Consider the following 17,387-nt stretch of genomic DNA (forward strand, 5'->3'; position numbering starts at 1 on the left):
TCCAGGCCTTGGCCTCTTGCTGCTCTATTTTTATCTTCGTGGGTCTTCTCTTACCACGAGTCTGATGCCACCTCATTGCAAAGGCACCATGCTTTGTGCTGCAGGATGGTCCGCCTGAGAATGTTATTGCACCTTGGGATGCAGATAACTGGCCAAAAGGGATCTCTGAGGTAGTGTAGCTGGGAACTTCTGGCCGGCTTGGCTCTGTGCTGCAGACTTAGGAAAAGGATTGGGAAAACAGAACCATATGGGTAAATTCCTGGTGAACAGTGGTTTCAAGAGGATGATGAGAAACTGGTTAGTGTGTATCAAATTTTTTTCCAGTTCACAATACTAAATGTGTACTTAGTCAAGCTATGCTTAACTAGTAAACAAGAACACAGCCTCATGTCAGCAGGGCTTTATTAAGTCTGTGCTTCCATTTTTTTCTTTGTTAGAAAGGATCTGCCATGAAAGGCTTGCAGATTGCTGGTCCAATTCCCACCCACTCTCTGGAGCAGTCTGGACCTCCCATTGGGAAGAAAGGAACCTCAGCACTCTCAGCTCTGCTGCAGATGGAAGCCAGTCAGAAGTGAGTCTCTACAGGCTGTGTGAAGAGCACTAGAACATCCTTCCTACATATTCCACCTGGGCTGACTAAAGCAGAGTTGGGGAACTCTGCCTCATGTTATGTTAAATACACAAGAGATTTAATATTTGTAGTGCTAAGTTAGTGTTGCACATGCATAACAAAACTGAGAGAGTTCAAGGGTCTGTGTTGTTATGTGGGGTAAAAGGTACTTATGGGATGTTGGATTGACTCTGTGCCTCAGTGTGGGAAGGCAAGTGTCTGAAAATACAGCAGTGCCCCTCTGCAGCAGTTGCCCTCAGGTGGAAGCTGACACAGTATGTTTGAATAAACTCTGGATTCCTTCCTTCTGTTTGAGGACTCTGGGGGAGCAGCAAGCAGCAATGCTTTCTGGGAAGAGCTCTGGGCAGCCCTCGGAGAGTGGGAGCATTGCCATCACACCCACCTATATGGACAGCCCTCGTAAGGTAAAGACTTTCTGGTCTTTCTTTAGCTACCATTTTTACATAAGAATTTCTCAAATAATCAAAGATTTATTTTTCTAAGCACATGGCTACATCATACCACATCTTACCCTCTAATCCAGCAAGGGCTGGTCCTGTACTGGCCTTTGTGTGCAAGGGCATAAGAAGAAGTTGGGGCACAACCTTCCTTCAGTTCTGTAACTGTGACAGTGATGTGGAATCCCTGGGATGTTATCTCAGTGTGTTTTGCTGATTTAAGTGCTATTTGCTAATTAGTCCCTTTTCCGGTAGCACATTTCATTTCAGTTGGGTTGGACTGTTAGATTGAGCAGTACAGTCCTGTCTGCATCTGTGTGTGTCTTGGAGAGCAAAATCAAGCTCTAGCCCATGACTGTGTGAAGCTTGAGTGGAATTTTAACAGCAGGAACTTGAGTCTCTTGCCTCTGCCCAGAGGAGAGGATGTGTTCCTTAGAAGTGATTCAGATGTCATTCCTTCATTGGCTGGACTCCAGGCTGGGGAAAATTGTCTTCCTGGAGCTTTCTTCAGACACTTTAAGAAAAGACTGTGCTACCCTCAACCTTTCTTCTCAAGTGTCCTGTGAGTGCCAGGAGAACAGGAACTCTGCCTCCAAGTCCAACCAGAAATATTTGGGTTTTTTTCTGTGTTCTGGCATGCAGATCTTTCAACAGAAGTACCAAGGAGCTTAATAAAGATACAGGACTTAAGTGTAATCTGTATTTGGGTTCAAAAGTGGAAATATTGCAGAGAAAAGGTTCTCAGATTAACCACTATCAACTACCTCTTTCAGTATTTTTCTTTTAGTGTCTAATGTTTCAACATCCACAGTTTTCTACCACCAGCAGGGACAAGCCTTGTGTTATTCTGGAGATCTGGATATTGATAGTTGAAGTGATGGAGTAGCAGTGATCGTGTTTGTAAGAGACACCTATTTGTAGAATTAGAGTGCTTTGAGGACACAGATGAGTCTGGAGCAGGTTGTACTAGACCTGAAAAAGTAGGTGCAGAACCTGACCTGAGGCATTTTTGCAAACTTCCAGATCATAGTTCAGGCTTTGCACTCTCCTCTTTTACCATTTTGAAAAATCAGCCTCCTTCTTTGTAAACAGAAATCTTAATTGTCTCTTTCTGTCAGTAAAACTGGTGAAAATTCCAGGTAGGACACAGGAGAGAAGAATGTTGTGTCTGCTTCTGAGGGGAAAAAGGCAAAATTGGCTTCCATAGCAATGGCACAGTGGTGTGTTGGGAACAAATTAACAGACTTTGTGCTACCAGCAAATGCCATCTTGAGTAATGTTAAAAGTAACTATATTCCAAAGCCTCTCTAGAAGGCTGACTGGAGACTCTGGAAGAGTGTGTATCAATTGAGGGCCTTTCACACCACAGTAGTAAACACTCCTGTAAATATTTACATGTAGGGACTGGGAGATAAGCAATTGGGATCTCCAAATTGATGGCTCACGCCTGTTGGGAAGGTGCCAGCAGACAGGTAGCCATGTCAGGGAACTCTGTGCTCACATGGGAACATGAGCAAGTGTGTGCCTGGTGCCCCAGCCCTTTAGGAGGTCTCTTGGCTGTCTGCAGACTTAGAGCCAAAGTACTGACAAATGGTCACAGCTGTGCTTTGCCGGCAGCCAAGGGAGCAAGTGCTTTTCTAGGATACTATTCAGTGCTGGAGTTATTCCAGAGCAAAACTGAGCCACTGGCTCCACCTTTACTCTGTTCCAGAGTAGAATTGGCAAGTCACTTCAGCCAGTTACTGGGCAACACAGTATGATTTTAACACAGTGAGTTCTCTTGATGCCTGATCTGTTTGGGAAGTCTTTGCCCTTGTGGATCCAGGGTGCTTGGCACTGTGTAAATTGCCAGCCATGTAACCCTGGTATTGATTCTTTCCAGAAAATGTTTTATATGTAGGTACCAAGGTAAGCAGCATCTTAACTGCAGACTAGACAGAAATATTTTGCCTAGGGAACAGAATAAAGAATTGCAAATAAGGAATGAAAATCTAGTTGGGTTTCACTGCATTGTCTTATGTGATAAGAGAATTTTGACACATCTTGGAATAGCAACTGGGAATAAATTCACCCAGGGGTTGCAAGTAGGTGGGAATGTAGCACAGGCAGCATCTGTTTAATTTTGCATGAGGTATTAAACACAGTGTTGGAAGGATCTTTGTGATGAGTTTTTCTTCCCTTTCTTTTGCACCATACCAGACCTGCATTTACAAGGAAGAGTGTGCTTCCTGAAAAAAGCTGCTTTGCCTCTCCCTCTTTATCATTAGAATGACTAACAGACTGAAAAAAAAAAAATCACCTGTCCCTGTCATTACACCTGTAACTGTACAGGTTTCTGTATCACTATTCAGCTTTGCATTTGGGGTGGAAACCCACATACTTCAGAGGTCAAGTCTTTCTCCTGTGAAGTATGGAGGGAAGGCTGTAGTTTCAATTGGCTTCTGATCAGTGTGCTTTTCCAAAATTTTGGAAAAGCATCTGTGCTAAGGAAGAGCAACATCTTGTTACAGAGAGAGAAAGTAATGGTATGTGTGTCAGAACTCCCGATGCTCTGCATTCTGCTGCATCTGACATTCTGGGTCTGGGGTTTGCATTCTCCTCATACTTTCTCTCTGTGGTCATTTCATACTTGCACAACTTTGTATTTGCTTTTCTTCAACTCCTTGTTGCTGTTGCCATTAATGGGCCTACTTCCTCTGATGCCTTCAGGATGGGGCCTTCTTTATGGATTTTGTTCGCAGCCCACGAACAGCTTCAACCTTCTACTCCCAGGTTAGTTTTGAATGGGTTCGTGTCATCCCTGGCTTTGGACTGAGGTGATGGAGAGCATTTGTGTCCTGAGCTTGCCGTGTGGGGAACCTGGGTTACTTTGCAGATCTGCTCGTTGAGAGGGAGATGTGCAGCATTAGCAGGACAGAGTGGCAGATGCAACTATTTCCTTCCACCATTCAGTGTTTGTGCTGTGCTTTGGATGTTCCTGTGCCCTGTCTCACTGTCCTTTGCAGTACTGTCATGGCAACTACTAAAGCTTCTGTTTTTGTTTTTCAATAAGTGCTTGTTTTCTATGTTCCCTCACGGAACAAAATGGCAACAGCTCCCTCATCTAATTCTTGGCTAAATTTCTTCTGTGGTGTTTGTTTGACTGGTGGCTCTGGGGAGATCCAAGGCAAATTGTGCTCTTGGATTCTTAAACAACTGAGGACTGAAAATATTGATGTGATCTTGGCTTCAAAGAGTCATTGTGACAGAACTCGTTTGTACACTTAACACCAGTTAGGGATTAGAATAACACAGTGTGTCCATAGAAAATGCTGCTGGTTGAAGTGGCTCTGAGGAGGGAGAGTGGCTTTAGCTGGCTGTGGGCACTGTGGGGTCCACGTTGGATGGAACATCTGCTGATTTTGGCTGCCCAAAAAAAAAACATCTGCCATTGCAGAGTTAGAGATCTTTGGGATGTGAGAAATGGCATAAATAAAGGACTCTTGGCTGACAGACCTAAGTCAAGCTCCCAACTTTGTGATTTTTCAGCTGTGTGTGTGCTGTGGATTCATCACAGCAGAGCAGCCCTCATATTTACACCAGCCTGACTTGGAGTTACTCTGCTGTTCGTGTTCTCTCCCCCACCTCTCGAGCTTTTATATAATGTGCCTTTCCTGAACCAGCCGTGTTAATGACAGATGGCAATTACAGCCTGTACTTTGCTGAGTCCTTCAGCATTCATGTTCTCTCTGAAACGATTTTATGTTAATTTTGTGAACTATTCAGTCTACCATTGGAATGGTGTGAGTGTTCCTGCGGGAGGAAAGTGTTCCTGTTGTCTTGGCGACAGAGGTGTGGGTGGGTGCCAACCAGCCTGCTCACACTGCCCTGAGAAAGGAGAGAAGAGGAGCTGATTTTTTTGTGCATTATGAAACATGAATTCTGTGTGATACATTTGCATATTTTTGAGAGTTAGAGTTGAAACTATTTTTGCTAAATGCTTACTACTTACCCATAGTGATTAAGTGCCCTGTTCTGTCCACTGTGTGTTTATAATCACAGTTATTCACAGTTGAAAATGTCAGGTTGGGACTGGTGGTGTTGGTTTGACTGTGGTTCTCTCAACACAGTTGTTGCTGGGCTGGTGATCCTCATCTTTATTGGGGTTTGAATTTCTTGTTTGTCAGGAGCTCTGTAGTGATGACAAAAATAAGACTGTATTTATCCTTTCTGCATATGCTTGTGCTTCCTTATAGTATTGCCTGTTGTTAACTAACTTGAGCTGAGGTACAGATGATATGGGGAGGGGGGAAATGGATTATATCATGAATTTCATGAAGATGTTGCTGTGTTTACTCCTCCCAGGTCTCTATAGATCAGTCAGTTCCTGCAGCCTCAGATGGCAACATGTTGATAACCACAGGGCAGGTGCCTGACAGGGGCAGCACCCAGACCTTGGGAAGTGCCCAGAATGCTGCAGAGCCAGGATACAGCACAGCTGGAGCTGCAGAGGGCAGGTAGGAAAAGCCCAGCAGTGCTGGACTGCAGTGCTGTCCAGTTACAGCCCCTTTGTGGTGTCAAGGAATGGGCCCTTAAACAGGCACCTGAGAACAAGCTGTGCTGTCTGTCAGTGCTGGAGGCACTTGTCACAAGACCTTACTGCAGCATTTCCACGTGCAGAGAGAGTGGTAGTAAAATAAGCCTTGCAACCCAGTTTTCCAGAATTAAATGAACACAAGGCCTGATTTCTCCACCCACAAGAAGAGCTTCATTCTTCAAGAAATGAAGAAATTCCATTTCTGAAATCTGTTAGCAGAAAATCAGGCTCTGAATTGACATCTTCTGTCTGTTTGGCAAAGGGGGGGGGCCCTGCAGGTCTAATTGGATTGAGCAGGTTGATGAAATCCAAGAGGTTCTGACCTTGGAAGTGAGACACTGAGGAGGAAGCAATATTGAAAATAAACTTTATTAGCACCTGTTTCCTGTGGTTGTATATTACAGTAAAAAAAAAAGCCAACTTCAAAATGTTTGCTCTCAGTTGCTCCTGACTACAACTGCATGTGGTACAGTGTGCCTTGGGTCCTTATAACCATGTCCTGGTGGCCTCGGGGAAAATAAAGGTCTGATGCTTTTAGCTGTCCTTCTTGATAGGAAAAAGGAAATAAATGTGACAGTCATTGTTGAGAAGAGAGAGCATTTCTCTTAAACATACATATTTGAACAAATCTGGAAGCTTCCCTGATTTTTGAATGTGCTTCTGTTTACAGCTCTCAGCAGTGTTCCACAAGTGCTCTGACTTCCTCCTCCACTTTGGTGGAGATTCTCGAAGCCATGAAACACCCCACGTAAGTTTTTAGTATAAATCTGCTTTACATCTGCTGAGATGTTTTGTCAGAGGACATGAGGCACGGAGTCACTCCAAGGGGAGAGCACCATATCAGCTGGGGAGGAGTTTTAAACTTCCTTTTATTATTCAGTTCCAGTCTCCCTAATGAGGAATTTTATAGCAATTGAGGTACAAGTATTGATGCAGAGACTTCAATTATTAGAATCCCAGAATCTTGTCAAAGCAGGAATTCTCAGTAAGTCAATGTCAGCTCTTCATCTTGTTACCAGAAGCCAGATACGTCACTGTGTGGGCCTTGTGCATTTCTTGTCCTGTATTTTATCCCCCACTCACCCTTTTTTTTTTCCCCAGCAGTGATTTTTGTCTTTGTTACTTAAAAGAACTCTCAATTACTGTGTGTTAACACGTGTGACATGCTGTGATTCAGCACAGGGATCCAGCTGCTCTCGGAACAGAAGGGCCTCTCCCCATACTGCTTCATCAGTGCAGAAGTTGTGCACTGGCTGGTCAATAATGTGGAGGGTGTGCAGACCCAGGCCATGGCCATTGACATAATGCAGGTAAGGGAACTATGTGGAGGGCCAGAAATACCTCACTCTGTGAAGAAAGTAGAATTGCAGAAGAAAGCATAGCAATAATTTCTGTTGTTTATTAAAATCCTTATATTGATAGGTATTGAAAACTGTTCAACAGAACGAGGTGATGATGGCATTTTTTGGCTACCCTATCACAAAACAGCAGTGTCCTTCTACAGGATGACAGTTCTGTGTATAACTTCCAATTAGCTTGTACTTATCCAGAACTCTGCATTGTGTTGGAATTGTGAGGTACTACAGCATGATTTGATTTTGGTTTTCCTTCTGATCATTAGTTAATGAACTTTTGCGAAAACCAGCACATGACCTCTCTGTTATGGATGCTGAAGAAGACACACTTTATGCAGGAACATTGCTTGTGTTCATCAAGGGATTTTTCTGTATTGAACTGTGTCAGGGGCAGAAGGTTGGAAATGTTTTGGAGTTCATTCCTCTGCTGAGATCCCATTTCAATTAGCAGAGAACTTAGAATGTTTCCAACCTCCTACCTTCCTACAAATCCATCTATAAAACCAGAGCAGGGTAAGACAGGAAGGCAGACATCTGTGGAAAGGTCAAACACAATTTCTCATGGAGATAAGGAATTGCTGTTACATTTACTGAATACTAAGAGCTAACTTTGCTGGTATTCTCTTTAGGCACATAGCTGGACAAAAAGATGTCAAGAGAAAGAAAATTATTTCCTAATGTTCTCTAGCAACCTCTTTCTGTGACTGGAAAAGTGACTTCTTTTTCATCACGTTTGCTCAGTTCTCTCTCTTTTTGTTCAGAAAATGCTGGAAGAGCAGCTGATTGTCCATGCATCTGGAGAAGCTTTACGAACCTTTATTTATGGCTTTTATTTTTACAAGATTGTTGTGGACAAAGAACCAGACCGAGGTCAGCATTGTGTTATTACAAGACTTTCCTCACTATCCCTTTGCATAATCTCTAGGATTTACTTGATTCTTATGGGTGCTGCAGCAGGAATGCATTTTGGGAGCAACCAAAACCACTGATCTAAGGGGAGTCTAAGAAACTCAGCCTGTTTGGTTTAAAAAAAAAAAAAAGGCAGAAAACATAAAGTAATTTTTTTTTCCTGCCTCTTTTCCATCAAGAACTCCCTCTCTCCCTTGGTGTTGGTCTAACTGCAGCTGTCCTTGCCCTGTGCAGTGGGGATGCAGCAGCCTGCCATGTGGCACACCGCTGCCATGGACGACTTCTCGGCCTTCCAGAGGAAGTGGTTTGAGGTGGCCTTTGTGGCAGAAGAGCTCCTGCACTCGGAGATCCCGGCGTTCTTCCTGCCCTGGCTGCCCAGCCGCCCCGCCTCCTATGCAAGTAGGCACAGTTCCTTTAGCCGCAGTTTCGGAGGACGGAGCCAGGCAGCTGCACTCTTAGGTAGATGCACAGCACAGGTGACAGCTGGGGAAGTGCAGGGGGATAGTTTGCAAGGGGAAGAGCAGCCAGCCAAGGGGATGATCTCACGTGGACCAGCAGTAAAGCTGCAAATTTCATGCTGGCCTTACGTGTGTCTTGGACGTGGACGTTTCTCATGTGCTGGAGGTGTGTTTCACTGGCTGAGCAGGCAACTTTTACTGTGGAGGACTGGGGTACAATAAAAACTATTTCTTAAAGTATTTCATGTTCCTGAACCTCTAGAATTTAGAAAGGAAAATACTTTGTCTCCCTGCAGAAACAGAGAGACTCTTCACAACCTGCAATGAGCATGGAGGGATAAGTTGTGAGAACAGCAAAGCAGCCAAACTGTTCTTAAAATTACATGTCTAATTGCTTCCTAGTGGCAAAAACCACAGTGAGATCCAGATGTGTTAGAAGTTTTCTGTGATGTGCTGGAGGCTTTCTTAGCTAATCTGAACCAGAGCCAGACTCCTTATATTAAGTCTATGAAGCCCAGCTACAAATGATCCCTGTGGTATGGAAGCAGTAGGAAGATCTTGCTGCTGGGCAAGATACCATTATTAGTATCTAATGTCCTATAATGTGTGGAGAAGAACACTGCCTGCCTCTACCAGCCTGTGAAACACACTGGCTGCATGACTGACCGTGTTGCTTTGTCAGCTTTTTGTTGCATTTCCAGGCCAGCCTGAGTCACTTGCTTTTGTTCCTCTTTCCCTGTTTAAAATTAAGAGAAAAATCATTGCTATAGAACTGCAACTTCAGGTTTATTTAGATGCATCTGTTAAAGGCCTAGCAATTAAGGATAAAAAGAAAATTCTGCTGTTGTGTGTATTTGACCTTCTGAAGAGAAGTGCCTTCCTGCTGGTGTAGTATCTCTTAAACCTGAAGTCACAGTAATCATTGTATTTCTGAAAGCCTTGTTTGAAGAGGAACAGCATCAGAAATGGGAAAGCATTAAGGAAAGGAAGTCTGAACTAATGGTTAATTCCCTGAAGCCAACATATGCAGGATATTTTCCCTGTCACACGATAAATCTGTTGCCTTGGCTGGTATCCAACCTCATTAGCTCTGTGGCCAGAGCTGAAGCCTGAATGTAGGCTGGCATGAAATACTGTGGAGGCTGGAAGCACTTGGGCCAGATCCTGTTCATGGTTTGATCTCTTACTCGCTATTAGCCAAAAAAACCCCTTCACTGTCCTATGTCTGTCCTCTTTTTGAGGTGAGAAGGCTGAGACTCAGCAAAGGAGCAGAGCAAGAAGGTGCCTCAGTGCCCTCCTTTGTCACTAGCCAGGGAAAGAGTGTATTCCTGCAGCATGTTACCTATTGCACAGCTGTGTAGCTCTCCTTTTTTTCTGCAGTTGGAATTATGTCCATTCTGCTATTGAACCAATTTGCAATCCTTGAATGAATTATAAATGTCTTCTGATTGCTCACATGCAGTCTGGTTATTCCAGGAATTATAGTTTCTTGTAGAAAAATCCACTGTGGAAGTTTTTTCTTAAAAAGGAACTGGCTTAAATGATATTTCTATGCTGTCCCTCTTCTAAACAGTATTCAAAATACCCAAACTTCACCAGTTCATCTGAGGCAAGGAGCTTTACTAAACCCAGATGACCCCTGGTCCACGTGACTTCATTTGTTCCTCTCTTGGTCTTGATTTGGTTGTGGTTTTTAATTCTTCCCCTCCCCACCTTCCCTAAATGTCAGGCTGTGACATAAAATTGCATGCAAGCATTGGGAGCTCTGGAACAAGCTCCGTGTATTTCTCAAATCTTTATCCCTCCCAATTCCCAAGTCGCTGGCCCAGTGACTACCCCCTTTCCCTTCCCAGTGGAAGTCTGACCTGTGATACACCTAATCTTGTCCCTTTTGATTTGTAGCAGTGCATGCACTAGCAATTGTAGTCATGTGTGTAGCAGAGTCTGTGACTGGAGAATAACCTGCCTGCTCCTCCCCGATTTGCTTAGTAAACCATTAGTTAAATACTCAATAGTACCAGACAATTGGGAAGCAGGTGAGTCCTCTTAAAATCTGATCTATGGAAGCCAGAGTTTATTCTCTTAAAATACGTTGGTTCTAATCTGAAGCTTCTGAATTCAGACACGTGGATATTTCTCATCAGTGTTTAATGTATTTTGGATTAGCTCACCTGGTTGGACTGTGTTCCTCTTGCTTTGCCTGTGAATTCCAGCTGCAGACCAGGTGGAGAGAAGCTCCAGCCCTAACAGGGAGTCTGCACTGTCTGGCAAAAGGAACAGTCTAAGGGAGCAGGGAGCTCATTCTTCACAGCGTGCTGGTGTGGCACACTGGGCTGTGGTGGTGGCACTGACCCCTTGGCTAATGACCAGCACCTACCTGGCTGAGCTGCTTTGGCTTCACAGCTTTCAGGATGATGTTTTCCAACACACTTTGTTACAAAATTGGCACCATAACCTTCTGACCGTGAGCATTGCACTCCCAGTGATATCCCACTGAAAAGGAACCAGAGAAAGAAACTCAAGGTGTTGGTCTGTCTGACAATACCAGACCAGCTCAGAAATTGCAGATGATACATTTCCCGAAGACAGAAATGGCTCTTGTTTATGAAACAAAACTGGATTATGTTCTTTCATTTTTATTGTGGTTTTCTTTTTTTTTTTTTCCTGTTTAAGCTGCAGTAACAGCAATGTAAAGGATTTCCTTATAAACTTGAAAACTGTCTCCAGCTAACTTGGAGTAGAAGTGAAGGTGGGAACTTTCCATCTACCTAGAGGAAGAACTTAATTTTTTTTTTTTTTAAACACCGTAAAGCCATTAATTTATAAGATAATTTTGAAAGCTGACCCTATAAAAGGGTGCACATCTTCTACTTAAGCAAGAAATAACAACATCCATCCCCCGTGCATGCAATAATAAAAAGGGCAAACATTTTTCAGTAGTGGCCTTGCAGCCCATTGTTTCGTGTCCATTTTTAACACTATAGAAATGTTAAATTATGTATTTCTGTAAAGAAAAGTTAAAAGTGACAACATGTTTCATGGCAGGACTTTGGTCTCTGAGTCAGGAGATCTGGGTTCTGTCCCTGGCCTTGCTGTGTGACACCAGCCAGGTCACTTCCACTTGCTGTGCTTCTCCTCCTCTCTCGCCTGACCTGAGATTTTCCTTCTCTGGGATGCTGGGGTGTAGGGCACAAAGGGAGCCGGATCTTGGGCACTATCCCAGCCCTTGCTGCAGAGCACTAGGAGGTATTGCAGTGATGGGAAGGCTGCTGCATGTCTTGGCTGACTTTTCCTGCTTTTACAAGAAGTGTTGGATGTGCAATTTTAGCACTGCGGTAATGTGGGATATTGATATGGGGTTAAAGAAATAAGGAGTTTAACTTCTAATCTCCTTTAGCTGTGGAAAGTCCTGGAATGCTCCTGCCCTGTGTAACAGCACCCTGTTGAGATTTCTGGTGGGGGCATATAGAAATATTTGGAATGTTACAGGTATGAAAAAGCCATAGATGTTGTCTAGCCACACTTAATCAACAGGCAACTGGTGCCATAATTAGCTGCTGAACTCTTGGTTCTCTCTCTTTATTGCAGCTGAAATGTCTTTTGACTGTTAGGGGAGGTTATTCTGTAGCACATACCCCTGGTACGAGAAATACTTCAGGTGTTTTGTCCTTGGTGATCTGGATGAGCGGCATTCTGGGACTATTCTGCCAGCCCAAAAATATCTGGGGAAGAATGGGAGGACAAATTCATTACAAATAGCTTATCTTGGTTCTTCTGCTCTTTGTCCTGCCTCCCACCCTGTGTCTAATGCATCCTTTGAATGCCCCCCATTCCTTGGCTGTGTAGCTGCCACGGTGCCCGAGCAGCGGACGGTGACGCTGGACGTGGATGTGAACAACCGCACGGACCGGCTGGAGTGGTGCAGTTGTTATTACCATGGCAATTTCTCCCTGAATGCTGCCTTTGAAATCAAGCTGCACTGGATGGCAGTGACTGCAGCTGTGCTCTTTGAGATGGTGAGAGTCCTTGTGCTCTGGATGGCCACAGAAACGCCTGGCTGGCCTCTGTATCCCTTAAACAACTGGGGGCATTGTCGTGGGAAGTGTTAGGAGAGAGCCAGTGGGCTGGATCTGCCCTTCTTTCCATAAGTAATTTTCGTGGTGGTTGTAGGCATTGCTGCATCTGGTCAGTGTTTATCACACTTGTCTGCAGTCCTTCTGTCTGCAGGGCAGTGCTCTGCTCTTAGTGGGTTTCATGCACAGTATGCAGAGATCAGCACAGGTCAAGGTGATAAATTTAAGTCCCCCTTAGGCAAATTTTAAGCCCTGATCTGGGTCTTTGGAAAAGAATCTGTTTCACATTGCATTCCTTCTATCCCCAAACCTTAAAACTTTAAATCTCGCTGGAATTGCTTTCATAACAAGGCTTTTCCAAGCAATGTGTTCTTCCTGTTCAGCAATGCTTTTTAGCTTTTTTTTTTTAACTTGCTGAAAACATTTTGAACTGAAAATATAAGTGGTTTGTTTCACTTTTTAATTTTCAGACGTTTTTTCTCCTTTTGTAGCTTCTGTAAAACTCAAATTATTTAACACCAGGTTTTACCCCACCCAGCCAGACAGCACTAGGTAATTGGTTTTGCTTTTATTTAAAATCAATTGCACTGTTCCAGTAAAGCAGCAGTGTTTAGCCACTGGTGATAAGTAGGCTGAATCAGTTCCTGAAAAATGTCCTATTTTAAAGTGCTTTCTGATTGATGTGGCACTTCAGAAAAAGGAAAGCCTGATGCCTTGTGCTTGCACTGCTTCGCTTGCAAGGACGTTGGTGTGCTTGCCATGCGGGGAGAGCTGAGCCTGGGGAGAGCTGAGCATGTCTGATCTATTCCTGGGGAACGAGCTGCTCTCATGCACACAAGTGCCCCTCGTCAGATGACATATGTCGTATGATTCACTGTTTGAATTTTTTCTCAGGTTCAGGGTTGGCACCGGAAAGCCACCTCCTGTGGGTTCCTGCTCGTCCCAGTCTTGGAAGGCCCGTTTGCTTTGCCCAGTTACTTGTACGGAGACCCCCTTCGGGCTCAGCTCTTCATCCCCCTCAACGTGAGCTGCCTGCTGAAGGAGGGCAGTGAGCATCTGTTTGATGGTAAGAAAGGGTCCTTGTTTTACCCCAGGCAGGTCACTGCTGGCACGTGGCTGACACAAAGGACCTACCTCATTTACCATCCACGCATTAGATGGCTGAGGGACTTGTTTTTGCACTTCAGCAGCCCCCTGAGGAAGGTGGTGCTGGAGGAGGCCGTGCTGGCAGCATAGTCAGCATGAACAGGATGGGCAGCAAGAAACACCAACACACAGGAAGGGTGGTCTCCCCAGTGATCTTTAACATTTCACACCCTTACAGAGCCCATGGCAAGTGGCTGTTCCTTTGACAGACTCTGAGTCTGTTTTGCTGGTAGACCCACAGCTGCTCTGCATTTGTATCCTGTGTTTGTTTATTCTCCCCCTCAGTGAGATTAGGCTTTCACCACTGCCATCCTTTTTTTGTTGTTGCCATGGTTACGTTCATGGTTAGAGTGTTTGCACATGAGATTAAGCGCTAGAAACTGCAATCTCCTTTTCTGCAGTGTGACCTCGCCCTTCCCACTGACAGTGTTGTGGTAAGTCTCAGGTGGAAACTCAAAGATCAGAGAACTCTGTCCCATGCAGAGAGAGGCAAAATTGCATCATGAAAAGGGACAATTAGCAGCAGGCTCTGTTTTAAAATAGTAAATATGATATTTTCATTAATCCTTGACCCAGTGTCCAGGTGTAAATGTAAAACAAATGTGACAAATCCATATGCTGTGAGGTCACCACGGCCCCACTGACTGAACTATTTTCATAGCACTCTGATACACAGCAGCCCACTCTCCTTCCTTGTCCTCTCCCACACACACCTTTATGTTCCTCTCCTTCATCTCAAGAGACAAAAAATATGAATTCAGGGATGAGTGTACAAGACACATCTCTAATAAGATAGCATTCAAGGGACAGCTGACAGAAAAAAATTGGGACTAAAAGAAATGGCTAGGGAGGAAAAAAGTGCACAGAGGTCCTCTGAGGAAAACTGAAGTCTTGAAAAGGAAGGAAATAAAGTAGCTTTACTAGATAACTGTTACATTTTGTGTCTTTCAGGCTTCGAACCCGAAACGTACTGGGACCGAATGCACCTTCTCCAGGAGGCAATAGCACACAGGTATGGACAGAGTGGGCTGAGCAGAGGGTTTGTGTCTCCCTGGATAATGTGGAATGAAGATCTGTGCCAGACAGTCACTCCTGGGTCCCATGGGTTCTGTGCTCTCTGCCTCTGAAGTCTGCTCACAGACTGTTAGACTAAAATACAGCTCCTGTGCCTGGAGCTGGTTCTGGGGGTGCAAGGGGCAGGTTTCAGCCTGTCACTCCTTAGGAAAACTCCTCCTAGGGAGGGCATTGCCTTTGGAAAGTGCCCTGTTATTCTAAGTTAGAAGCAGATAGATTGTAAATAGATTCTTCCTGAGAAGGGACGGTTATTTCCTCCATGTGGACTTAACACAGCCTTGAACTGGATGCCAACCAATGCTTGACAATAGGCAGGAGCCTGGGATGGTGCTGTACAGAGGAGGTTGGGCCGAGTTTAAGAAGGAGTTGGAAACTCTGAATACTTTGTAGCCTTTGTGTGGTTGAACTTCCAGTTTGTTTCATGGTGTTGCTGCCAAGGTGTTTTTCGTGACAGAGAAACTGCCTTCTTTAATGGACTTTAGCTTGGAAACCAGCTTTCATTAGTTTAGAAAGCAGCAGAGGAACAAGTATCCTACAAACAGAAGAGAACTGTCAGGTGAGCTGCTTGAATTCTGCGTGGGAGAATGCCCAGCATGAAAAAAATTATATTGCAGCTTGAAACATACCCAGGGAATGTCTGTCTTTTCTCCTTCTTCCCTCCCTCATATGCAGCTGCCCCATTTTTGTCAGAGGCTGCTCAGAGCTGCTGCTGCTCCTGTGTCCTGCACAGGTTGGGACAGGTTACAGGCTTTCACACTGTGCCTGGCAGGGCCAAAGAATACTTGGAGAAGCTCAGCTCTCTTCATCCCTTTTCCTCTTCCCTTCAGGCCATAAGAAGAGGGAGCCTTTGTCATAGTGGAAGGATTTTCCCTGGTGCCCCTGCCCTGGACTGAGGAATCCTACCTGGAGTGGCACATTTTCTTTTCTTTTTTTAATTCCTGTGGTCTCTCTTTCTTCAGATTTGGATTTGTGCAAGATAAATACTCAGCCTCTGCATTCAACTTCCCAGCAGAGAACAAGCCCCAGTATATCCATGTCACAGGTGAGAGATAACTGGGAGGCACTGGAGCAAGGAGGAGGTTTTTACAAACAAAAGAACCATTTTACCTGCAGTTTGTGTTTTGTGTCCTGTTTTGTCCCAAGCCAGATGACATGTAGGTGTGAGCCAAAACAAACCAGAAAACTGGAGGGGCAGTGGGAAAAGCACGAAGTGTTGCTGCTAGTCAGTGGTGCTGGTTTGAAATCTTGCTGTGTGGTGTCTCTAAAACTTTTCTTTCTAGGAGATGGAGAAATTAAAAAAAAAATAAGGCAGAGCTTATTCCAAGGTCAGTGTAAGTAAATGTGTACCCAGAGGCTAGAAGGAGGAAAAGGTCTTGGGACAAGTCAGTGCTCTGTTCTTGTGCTTAAGGTCAGTTGTAGATGCATCTCTACCCATAGACACTGTGAGGGAGACAGATAAAGCATTTAGGATCCACCTGCTTTCATTATTACTCTTCATAAATGTTGGTGGTCTATCAGCACTCCTAACCTAGCTCCATGCATGGCATATTGCAGTAGAATGGATCCACAGTGTTCCCAGCGGTTGCTGAGACAGGAAAGCAATGACAGGAAGAGAAAAATTGCAGAAGAGAATGGCAATTGATGGGAAGTTAGAAAGATGGATCAGAGCCTACAGCTTTGCTTCCTTCCCTGCCTGCAGGGGAAAGGCAGACTGAGAGTGCTCTCTCCCAGTGTCGTAACACGCAGGAAGAAGCAGCGAAGGAGGAAAAATTGCATCCCATTTTCTCTTGCTGAAAGGCAATCAAATGACACTCAGGCCAGTTTCCTTTTCAGAATTTAATGAGCCAGCCCCCAGTTGCAGGGACTTGACTCTGCCTCAGACTGAAGCCCTCCTGTCTCCTCCAGGGACCGTGTTTCTGCAGCTGCCGTATTCCAAGCGGAAGTTCTCCTGTGGGCAGCAGCGGCGCCGGCGCAACTCCACCAGCTCCACCAACCAGAACATGTTCTGTGAGGAGCGAATCGGCTACAACTGGGCCTACAACACCATGCTCACCAAAACCTGGCGCTCCAGCGCCACCGGGGACGACAAGTTCGCCGACCGGCTGCTGAAGGACTTCACTGAGTTCTGCTGGAACAAGGACAGCCGGCTGGTGCTCTTCTGGACTGACTGTCTGGACAAGATGCACGCCAGTGCTCCGTGAGATAGGGCTGCACTGGGTCTCTTAGGGAGACAGCTAAAGCTTTACCTTGTGGCAAGGATGTAGAAGTGAAGGATGAGTGAAAAGAGCCTCTCTGGTGGATTCATCTTGAGGCTCCAAGAGGACCTGAACAATATTGCTGTTGATATTCAACAGAATTTGATTAAGTGCTTGGAAAAAAAAGAATCTGAGCTCTTAGCTTGCCAATATCTATCACCTGACTTCAGCTTGGTTTTAAGTAGCTGCAGTCCTTGATTGCCAAAACTTCAGTTAGAGCAGAGGTAAAGGAGGGAGAGTGCAAATGGTTTTCAAGGGCAGTTGGATTCAGCAGAGTGTGATGGTAGAGGCTTCCTGTCTGTGGAAATGATGGGTGCCCTTGGCATCTGCTGTGCCTGGCAGCAGCCTGCCCCTGCCTCTCCTGAGGTGTACCTGATTGTGTGAATATGTAAGATAAATGTGAGAGATGCTTGTTACATTTCATACATGTAAATAAGTAAAAATGCAGAAAAGCAAGTGCCCTGATGTTTTGT

The 17,387-nt window shown here is 44.8% G+C and overlaps 1 protein-coding gene across 11 annotated transcripts in view; it reads left to right on the forward strand.

The window, feature by feature from the left end:
- DEPDC5 (DEP domain containing 5) overlaps nucleotides 1-17,370 on the forward strand; it is a 45,193-nt gene extending 27,823 nt beyond the window's left edge. For 4 of the 11 annotated variants that reach the window (XM_027661669.1, XM_027661668.1, XM_027661667.1 and 1 more), the window contains 13 exons: nucleotides 438-571; nucleotides 921-1,035; nucleotides 3,778-3,840; nucleotides 5,413-5,564; nucleotides 6,315-6,392; nucleotides 6,822-6,954; nucleotides 7,761-7,869; nucleotides 8,143-8,367; nucleotides 12,213-12,382; nucleotides 13,334-13,505; nucleotides 14,537-14,597; nucleotides 15,619-15,701; nucleotides 16,565-17,370. In XM_027661669.1, the coding sequence (XP_027517470.1) occupies nucleotides 438-571; nucleotides 921-1,035; nucleotides 3,778-3,840; nucleotides 5,413-5,564; nucleotides 6,315-6,392; nucleotides 6,822-6,954; nucleotides 7,761-7,869; nucleotides 8,143-8,367; nucleotides 12,213-12,382; nucleotides 13,334-13,505; nucleotides 14,537-14,597; nucleotides 15,619-15,701; nucleotides 16,565-16,860 (1,791 nt within the window). In that variant the 3' untranslated portion in view covers nucleotides 16,861-17,370. Of the gene's footprint in view, nucleotides 1-437; nucleotides 572-920; nucleotides 1,036-3,777; nucleotides 3,841-5,412; nucleotides 5,565-6,314; nucleotides 6,393-6,821; nucleotides 6,955-7,760; nucleotides 7,870-8,142; nucleotides 8,368-12,212; nucleotides 12,383-13,333; nucleotides 13,506-14,536; nucleotides 14,598-15,618; nucleotides 15,702-16,213; nucleotides 16,540-16,564 lie in introns of those variants that run through there. The other 7 variants (XM_027661670.1, XM_027661672.1, XM_027661676.1 and 4 more) reach the window with 5 other exon arrangements.
- Nucleotides 17,371-17,387: the final 17 nt, after the last annotated feature.

The sequence above is a fragment of the Corapipo altera genome, unplaced genomic scaffold, assembly GCF_003945725.1.
Source record: "Corapipo altera isolate COAL_440 unplaced genomic scaffold, ASM394572v1 150, whole genome shotgun sequence".
In the NCBI taxonomy this organism is placed as follows: domain Eukaryota; kingdom Metazoa; phylum Chordata; class Aves; order Passeriformes; family Pipridae; genus Corapipo; species Corapipo altera.